Here is a 10,176-nt window from a genome sequence, read left to right as displayed (position 1 = left end):
AATGCAGCCCAATGGTATCAATGTGGACTTCACAAGCTTCAAAATCTCCCCTCCCCCTACCGCATCCCAAAACCAGCCCAGCTCGTCCCCGCCTCCCTAACCTGCTCTTCCTCCCACCTATCCCCTCCTCCCACCTCAAGCCGCACCCCCATTTCCTACCTACTAACCTCATCCCGGCCCCTTGACCTGTCCGTCCTCCCTGGACTGACCTATCTCCTCCCTACCTCACCACCTACACTCACCTTTACTGGCTCCATCCTCGCCTCTTTGACCTGTCTGTTTCCTCGCCACCTATCTTCTCCTCTATCCATCTTCTATCCGCCTCCCCCTCTCTCCCTATTTATTTCAGAACCCCCTTCCCCTCCCCCATTTCTGATGAAGGGTTTAGGCCTGAAACGTCAGCCTTCCTGCTCCTATGATGCTGCTTGGCCTGCTGTGTTCATCCAGCTCTACACCTTGTTATCTCTTAACATTGTGTCCAATGACTCTTCCAGAACTACAAAGCAAACCTGATTGAGTTTCCCCAGCTCTTTCTATTTTTATTTCAAATTTCCAATGTCTGCAGTATTTTGCCTTTATATGATACATAAAGTCTCTCATTTAAATGAAGGGCATTTGCTCGAAGTCCACACAGAAATATCAACTAGACTGGAGTAATAGGAGAAAACATCAAGCAAATACCACTAAATGGAACTCAGATACAGCTCTAGATTGTGTACTGTTCCATTTGACTATAAATGATACACTTTCAAAGCTCACCAAATTTAATCCTATTTCAACAAAGGATGTACAGGAGAATACTTGTATGGATTATCCAAAGGGGATCCATTTTGGACAAGAATACAATGGATTACACTATTCACTCAAATTTAAAAGACAGGTATGTACAATTATTTTATGCCCTTCACTTTGAAATTTGGAGCTGTTTCCAGATCTACAGTAAGAAATAGAAAAATTATAGGGGCATATGTTAGCGATAATAATAAACAATGAAATCGCTTCAATGATAGGAGAGGATATGATGGGAGATCTCCAGGCAGTGGAGATCTAATGGGATGAATTAAGATACAGAAAAAGACTTAAAACACATATTTGGAGTAAACATGCATCCCTGATAATTGCTGTGATGTTGTAGCATGGACAGACGCTGAGAGCAAACTGGCATATGGCAGAGGCTTGGTGATTTTAATGAAGTAATTTAACTCCTAATATTTGGTGCAAGCAAATTAAGCCATGTCAGAAGGTTAGTGAATTTCTTAATCTAGGTTCGTCTTTCTGAAACACTGGGTGCAATTTTTGACTCTCAAAGGAGGCAATAAGAATGATGAGTTTAATTGAGCAGGAGTCTAAAATCAGATTCTTGCATCAAGATTAACATTAGCGCTAAAGTTCTCCTTCCACAAGAACCTTATCTGCATCCATTTGCATCTCACAAACTGCACAACTCATTGGGGTTAACCTGGCTTTCCCAATTAACTTCTGCCCAATCAAGGTTCTTGTGCTTCAGATATATGATTGTGTATAAGATCTTTGGCTTCCAAACCAGTTAAGTTCTTTACCTTTTCTCCTTCTTGTGTCCACTGCCTTCACTTTTGCTGAACTCAACAACTGCAGTAGGCACCTACAAGGGGACCAAGACAAAACGCATCCCTGGGCCATTACAAAACCAAACTGGGGAATGGCAAGGCAACAGAGTGCACTTCAGAGATGGCAACTTGGCACAGAAAATAAATCAGCAGCTTGTGGCTGTGAAAGTGGTGGTAAATGTGGCTGAAGGATACTGTACTGCGCAAATATTAGAGGTGGCGCATTTGCCTGCAGCGCACTTGGCAAACAATGTAAATGTGGATCAAGGATATGGTGATCTATGAACAAAAAGGGGGAAGCATTATTACAGTGGGAAAGTGGATTTACGTCTGTCAAGGAGATCTCCCACAGTGAGTCAAGGAGTTAGCAATTTCGAGCCTGGGTTGTTGGCCATGATCAGTCAGACAGTTGGTCCAAGTCTGGTCAGGAACTCCTCACCTTTCAAGTGTTGAGACTGGGACATGGTCAACCTAGGAACTCAAATACAATCAGTCCAGGCTTTTCTGGTTGGTCAGTCGGGGATGTATTGAGGAATGAGCCATGGTCAATGGGTGTAAATGGGGGACTTGGTTATGGATGAACAGGGAGGGTCATTGCTGCTGTCCATGCAGTCATTGAAGCTGTGGACAACTCAAGTCTGGGAATTGGTCTGATTGTATTGGCCAGTCATATGGGGAAACTGAACATTATAGGGTAGTATCTGATGGATAAGATAAAGGAACATACAATCTTGAAGGGGAGGTTGGGTGCGGAGTCAAAGAACCTTGAGGTGATTCTGGTCTGTATGTGGGAAGAGTACAGGGCCAGTTTGGGTATTAGGACCTTGATGTGAGGGTCTCCAAGTGTAAAATGGTGGGTGACAGTGAGATGAAGTATAATTGGGGAGGTAGAACAGCAGAGGAGGTCCAGAACAGGGGGACATATCTGAGGGAGGCTGCAATTGACTACAGTTTACACAAATTCTGAAGTTACAATCTTGATCCAAAAATCAGATGCACAATGTTCTAATGTGCTTTCAATTTTGAGAAGGCTACATCCAAAGTGGGAGAGGTTAGTAACTGCTTTTTGAAAATGGGATGGGGGTTGATGGCTGGAATGTGTAGCTAACCAAAGGGCCACTCTAGTGATCAGGAGACCAGTGATTATTCAATGTTCTACAGCTGCACTATCAGCCAAGATCTTATTGACTGGTGGAACAGACTTAGGAACATAGGCCAGTCATTGAGGTCACCCCATAGGCTGACATTTAGACCCTCCATAACTACAAAGGAATAAAGGGAGGGAAACTACCTCCACAGGGAAGGACTACAAAGATCATTGAGGGGTGACACCAGACAGCTAAATCTTCTCTCCTTCACACCCAAAATTCCATTCAGTGGCAGCTCAACTACAACTTGACATGAGAAATGAACATTTACACTATGACTAAAGTCCTGTCAATGTTCTCTGTTCATTTTAATACAGCAACAAATTCATCTCGTGGTTAATTATTTTGCGCTTGGTTGAGATTCTGTTTCTCTCTGTGGAGAGGCCAGCTGTGATAACTGTGAGAAGGTGCAAGGCATTGCATGCTTTCCATTTGTGATATACTACAAACAGATACAATACAGATACAATTGTTGTATTGTACTATGGGACTATGGGAGTGGCAGGTCAGAGGCTAATCATATCACAGCAAATGTCTCAAATGTGTACAGTTGTCTAATTGAGAATGAAAGGCTATACCGAGGTAATACACATTGGAGTAAGAGAAGGGTGAGAAAGTCCAACACTTTCATATATAGCCAGTGTCTTGAAGTGCAGGACAAGCCAATAAATTTGATTTACTGTCTCAAAGCTTATTTTTATTTGACTAACATTACACTTCTACCTGTAGCCATAACTGCATATAAATATTGGCAACTAAAAAGCTCCAAGATGGCTGCCAATTGCAGGGCTGTATGCAGGTTCTTATTGAGGACTCATCTGCTCTCATCTGCTTTCTTTTATTTTTCTTTTTACCTCTGTTCTATTTCTTCCACGTTTTTCTTTTGTTTTTCTTTTCTTTGATGGTTTAGTCGGCAGCATCGGCACAGCAGCAAGAGTTGGGTGTGCGGGGAGTGACAGCAGCCTCCCAGCAGTCAGAGGAGGCACGAGCAAGGACATCCTCCCAGCACTCAGGGCCAGCAGCAGCAGCAGAATAACTCCTTCAATGATTGGTGGCAGCTGACTCTTCAACATGGAGCCACCAGCAAGGTGACATCTCAGAGGAGGGCAGCGGTAGCAGTAGACCCAGAGCAGGGACTCTTGGTGCTGGTTTGGCAGCAGCAGCTTGGTGTCCCTGGAGCGGGAACTCCTGGCAACATCAATGTAGTCCCCTAGTTGTGGTTGCGGTAGGCCCAGAGATAGGAATCCTGGTTATCAGGGAGGTGGCAGCAGCAGAGCCGGGAACTCGTGGATGCAGGGTGAATGTGGATTCAGTGTGGGACTTGGCAACGGAGAGGAGGGCCCAGTGATGAAGAGATGGCACCTAAAGAGTGGCAATTCCTACATTGGTGGATCCAGCACAGGCAGCAAGACTGTGAAGGAGGGGTGCCAGCACAGGTGAGCCAATTCAGGACTCATGTTAGAAACAGAACAAAGACAAACTCATTTCAGTTATATCTTTTTACTCTTTCTATTTTTAAACTATTCAAAAAGGTTCTGGATTGCGGCAATAGTTGAAGCTTTTCATTGTGTTTAACTGCATTATTCAATGTAAAATTTAAGTGACAAATCATTCAATTCAAAAAATTTGAGACTAAGCCCAACATACAATTGAACTGTCAACTTTATTTTAAATGGAATAGTGTAATTTATTCACTGATTTTTGTAATAGTAACAGTACAATGTTATCCAAACTTATAAAGTCAGAGTCATACAGCACAGAAACAGAGCCTTTAGTCCAACTCATCCATGCTGACCAGACAACCTAATCTGACCTGCTCCCATTTGCCAGCATTTGGCCCATATCCCTCTAAACCCTTCCTATTCATATACCCATCTAGATGCCTTTTAAATGTTGCAATTGTACCAGCCTCCACCACTTCCTCTGGCAGCTGGTCCCATACAGACACCAACCTCTGTGTCGAAAGTTACCCCTCAGGTCCCTTTTAAATCTCTCCCCTCTAACCTTAAACCTATGGTCTCTATGTTGGACGTCCCCACCTTAGTAAAAAGACCCTGGTTATTTACCCAATCGATGCCCCTCATGATTTTATAAATCTCCACAGGGATATCCCTCAGCCTCCGACACTCCAGGGAAAGAAGCCCCAGCATACTCAGCCTCTTCCTATAACTGAGACTCTCCAGTCCTGGCAACATCCTTGTAAATCCTTTCTGAACCCTCTCAAGTTTAATAACATCCTTCTTATAGGATGGCCATCAGAACTGTCTGCGGTATTCCAAAAGTGACCTCACCAATGTCTTGTACAGCGACAACATGACATCCCAATTCTTTTTCTCAATGTTCTGACCAATGAGGTAAGCATGCCAAACACCTTCTTTAATACCCTGACTACCTGTGACTCCACTTTCAAGGAATTATGCATCTGCACCCCTAGGTCTCTTCGTTTAGCAACACTCCCCAGGGCCCTACCATTAATTCTACAAGTCTGGCCCTGATTTGTTTTGCCAAAATGTAACATTTCGCAGTTATCTAAATTAAACTCCATCTTCCATTCCTCAGTCCATTGGCCGGTCTGATTGAGGTCACATTGTACTCTGAGGTAATCTTCTTCACTGTCCACTATACCACCAATTTTGGTATTATCTGCAAACTTACTAACCATATCTCCTATATTCAGATCCAAATCATTTATATAAATAATGCAAAGCAGTGGACCCAGTACCAATTCTTGTGGCACACCACTGGTCACAGGCCTCCAGTCTAAAAAGCAACCCTCTACCACGACACTCTGTCTCCTACCTTCAAGCCAATTTTGTATCCAATTGGCTAGCTCCTGCGGATCACATGTGATCTAGTCTTAATAACTAGTCTTCCATGCGGAACCTTGTTGAACGCTTTGCTGAAATCCATATAGACAACGTAAATCACTTTGCCTTCATCAATCTTCTTTGTCACCTCTTCAAAACTCAATTAAGTTAGTGAGACATGATTTCCCACACACAAAGCCATGTTGACTATTCCTAATCAGTCACAGGAAACAGGGAGATTTTTTGATGCTTTTCTTTTCCAGGCTGGGTGGTTCTCTGCTATATTGGGCTCTAACAAGTCATTGTCACTTGATCAGAGCCAAACAAAACATTGTTGTCAAGCAATTGTCCCTTTGTTCAGAGCCCGCTAGCTCTGTGCCATCTGTTCCAGGAAAAAGGCAACATTGTACACAACTCACAATGTGGTCCAGTAAAAATGATTTAAACATGATATGATAAACATACGGTCATCTCTTTGCATAGTCCCCTTGGTTTAAAGCAGTACCTTCCTTTTCTAATCAGCAGGCCAAAATTAGGCAATAAAAACATGTGGACTTTACATGCCTCCGATCTTTGGAAAGATGAAATTTTTGGTATGGTGACAGACAACAGAAAACAAGACAAATCTATTCATTCTTTTGCTCCCCTTATACATGAGGGCTCCCCTTATACATGAGTGGCATGCTCCTCAGAGGGTCAGTGCACACTTGTTAGGCTGAATGACCTCTTTCCACACTGTAGAGATTCTATGATTCTATGAAGTAAAGTGTTGAAAAGCTTGTGATAATGCCAGTGTTTTTTTTCTATGGTAGAATACTTCCCCAATATTTGAATAATTTCTTGTACAAGTACCCCACTGGTTCCTCTACTCCCAACTCATCATCTTGCAATAAGACTGTATTTACCCCAAGTCTGAGGCCTCAACTGCCGTTTTAAAAGGTTTGATATGGTCAGGAGTGATCAATACTAGTTCATTTATTAGATGCGGCTTCAGTTTCTCAAAGGCTGCTTGGCATTGTGCTGACCAAAGCACTTTTTCCATAACAAATTTGTTAATGGTACAGCTTTTGTGCTGACATTAGTCACAGATTTCCTACAAGATGCATACAGTCCTAAAAATCTCATGATTTTCATTTACTTTTAGAAATAGGAAATTCTATCAGAGCCTTTACTTTTGCAGTTCTTGGCAATGTTTGTCCCAGTCCTACAATGTGCCCTAGGTAAGTTAGCCTTGCTTTTGCAAATCCGCTGTTCGCAAGATTGGTTACTAAGCCAGCTAACGGAAATTACATAAACATTAATTAATTAAATAAATAACATTAAACATCTAATTGCTTTACATGTTCTTCCTATGCGTCACTGTACATTACAACGTCATCTAAATAAACCACACAGTTTGGTACTTCAACTACGCCTTGATTTATAAGGTTTTAGAACATAGCCAAGGTTTTTTAAAAACAAATGGCATGAGTCAACCATTCCATAATTAATTTGGTTACAAAGACAGATTTCTCCCTAACCCTTGAAGTTAATGGTGTTTACCAGTATTCTTTAATCAATTTTAGAAAGAAATAAGGCCATGCCAACCTATCAATACAAGCTTCGAACCGAGGAATTGAGTTTGAATTGGTTTTCGTCACTGCATTTTACTTTCTATCGTTTATGCAAAAATGTAGTCGATCCACCTGGCTTAGGAACTAACACCACCAGTGAACTTCAGCTGCTTTGGCAAGGATCAATTATGTGGCTCCCCAGCATGCACTGAATTTATTTCCACCTGAACTCGTTTCTCTGGCCTCAACCAATAAGGATGTTGTTTTATCAGCACCAAGTCTCTTAGGTCCACTACATGTCTAGTTAACACTGTATATCGCAATGTATCTTTACATATTTCCTGAGTCTTCCAAAGTAACTTTACAAGATCTTCCAATTGTCCATCCTCTAAATATGAAAACAGTTTCTAACTGTCCCAGTAATTCTCTATTGCCAGTCAAATTGTAACAAGTTCACTTTGTGAACTGTAAACCTCTCCTTCTACTTTACTCTTACTGTCTTTGTCATTTTCCAGTATTCTTACCACCTGTCATACTTGTTACTTTATATCCTCTTCCCTGCGATGATACTGCTTCAACATGTATATATGACATACCTAATTCTTCCTCCAATCTAATCCTTCCTACAATCAGGAATATCTATCAGATAAGTCACTTTACTCAATTCTTCTTCCAAATTCTAACTGCCTTGTAAATACCACTCCATTTTATTTTGAGATTCACCTTGAAAAGGCAACAAAACCAATACCTATTAAAATTTTTTTTACATGTTTTGTAACCAAACTGCTGATAATATGTTGGAAACATTTAGACAAAGTTACAATCTTGGTCAGATTGTACTTGTTCGTGTCAGTCACTGTGAATGATGTATCAGAGCATGTTTTAAAAATCATGCAGCAAATTTTCCCAAATTCTGAGCATAAATAAATAAAAATAGAAATGCATACAAGTATATTCAAAATTAAGTTATATAAATGCACCAATAATGAGGCACCCAGAGGTTACTGCCAGCAAGACTAGCAAACAAACGTAACATTTTCTGGTTAATGACTGTGTTGCAATTTGGTCAGAATGCAACGTGAGTTTGTTCAGTACTAGCTCACTAATATTAGCAACATTAAATTCCAAACTGTCACCTAATATGGAACTATTGCAAGGGTGGCACAGTGGCTCAGTGGTTAGCACTGCTGCCTCGCAGCACCAGGGACCCAGATTTGATTCCACCCTCGGGCGACTGTCTTTGTGGAGTTTGCACATTCTCCCCGTGTCTGCGTGGGTTTCCTCCCATAGTCCAAAGATGTGCAGGGTAGGTGGATTGGCCACGCTAAATTGCCCGTAGTATCCAAGGCTGTTTAGGTTAGGTGGGTTAGACATGGGGAAATGCAGCAGTAGGGGAATGATTCGGAGTGGAATGCCCTTCGGAGGGGCGGGGTGGACTTGTTGGGCTGAATGGCCTGCTTCCACACTGTAGGGATTCTATGAATACGAGAAGAAATGACTCAGTCCACACCATTAAGAGGATTGGATGGAGCAAAACAAAAATGTCTTTTAATGTGAGAGGCCAACAGATCAATGGGAGTTGTCAGATAGAAAATAAGAGCAAGCCTGGAAGTTCAATGTCACAGTAGCCTCCTTTCTTTTTCTGCTCCTGAATTTTAAGCAGATTTCCTCTTAGTTTCTGGTTTTACAGCAGCATTAGAAAGCATCAGATCTGTGTGGCTGGTCTATTGCCATCAAATAGCCTAATCAGAAATCAGACCAAATTATTGAAAATAACACTTGTTAAAGTAGCTGTTGAGTTTCAAGAAGGACCAGGAGGCCAGTGTTTGACAACAGAGGAGCTTTTATTAAGAAGGTGTTCATTCTGCAGGTAGCAAGGTTAGACTGTTAATTCCTGCCCAAAGTGACCAATAAAAATGTCATGCAATCAAATCTTAAAGTGAAAGTTCACTAAAATTCCAAATACACAACATCCCTCCCTGTTTATATCAGAGGTTCCTGCAATGAAAACATCACAATATTTATAATCATATGCACAACAGTCGTTAGGTAAGACATTCCAGAGGATGTTGACTCCTTTGAGGCTGCCAGTGCAACTCGGCTGTCTGTTTAGAACATTGAACAGTACAGCACAGTACAGGCTCTTCGGCCCACGCTGTTGTGCCGACTTATTATCCTACTCTAAGATCAAACTACCCTGCATTTCCTACATTTTACTATCATCCGTGTGCCTATCCAAGAGTTGCTTAAATGTCCCGAATGTATCTGACTCCACTTCCACTGCCGGCAGCGCATTCCACACGCCCACCACTCTCTGTGTAAAGAACCTACCTCTGACATCTCCCCCTATACCTTACTCAAATCACCTTAAAATTATGCCCTCTCTTAATAGTTATTTCCGCCCTGGGAAAAAGTCTCTGGCTATCCACTCTATCTATGCCTCTCATCATCTTGTACACCTTTAGCAAGTCACCTCTCAATCTTCTTCGCTCCAATGAGAAAAGCCCTACCTCCCTCAACCTTTCCTCATAAGACCTGCCCTCCATTCCAGGCAGCATCCTGGTAAATCTCCTCTACACCCTCCCTAAAGCTTCCACATCCTTCCTTTAATGAGGCAACCAGAACTGAACACAATATTGCAAGTGTTAGTAGGAACTGCAGATGCTGGAGAATCTGAGACAACAAGGTGCAGAGGTGGATGAACACAGCAGGCCAAGCAGCATCATAGGAGCAGGAAGGCTGACGTTTCGGGCCTATACCCTTCATCAGAAATGGGGGAGGGGAATGGGGTTCTGAAATAAATAGGGAGAGAGGGGGAGGCAGATAGAAGATGGATAGAGGAGAAGATAGGTGGAGAGGAAACAGACAGGTCAAAGAGGCAGGGATGGAGCCAGTAAAGGTGAGCGTAGGTGGGGAGGTAGGGAGGAGATAGGTCAATCCAGGGAGGACGGACAGCTCAAGGGGGCAGGATGAGGTTAGTAGGGAGGAGATGGGGGTGCGGCTTGAGGTGGGAGGAAGAACAGGTTAGGGAGGCAGGGACGAGCTGGGCTGGTTTTGGGATGCGGTAGGGGGAGGGGAGATT

At 42.5% G+C, this 10,176-nt stretch overlaps 1 protein-coding gene across 1 annotated transcript in view; it reads right to left on the bottom strand.

Moving 5' to 3' along the window:
* LOC109936213 (probable helicase with zinc finger domain) overlaps window positions 1-3,807 on the bottom strand; it is a 198,378-nt gene extending 194,571 nt beyond the window's left edge. Inside the window, exon 1 of the mRNA XM_048609707.1 lies at window positions 3,589-3,807. Within this exon, the coding sequence (XP_048465664.1) occupies window positions 3,589-3,807 (219 nt within the window). The remainder of the gene's footprint in view (window positions 1-3,588) is intronic.
* Between the last annotated feature and the right edge of the window lie 6,369 nt (window positions 3,808-10,176).

Source organism: Rhincodon typus, chromosome 21 (assembly GCF_021869965.1).
Source record: "Rhincodon typus isolate 14 chromosome 21, sRhiTyp1.1, whole genome shotgun sequence".
In the NCBI taxonomy this organism is placed as follows: domain Eukaryota; kingdom Metazoa; phylum Chordata; class Chondrichthyes; order Orectolobiformes; family Rhincodontidae; genus Rhincodon; species Rhincodon typus.
The sequence above is the reverse complement of the archived record's forward strand: the minus strand, read 5'-3'. Positions and strand labels throughout refer to the sequence as shown.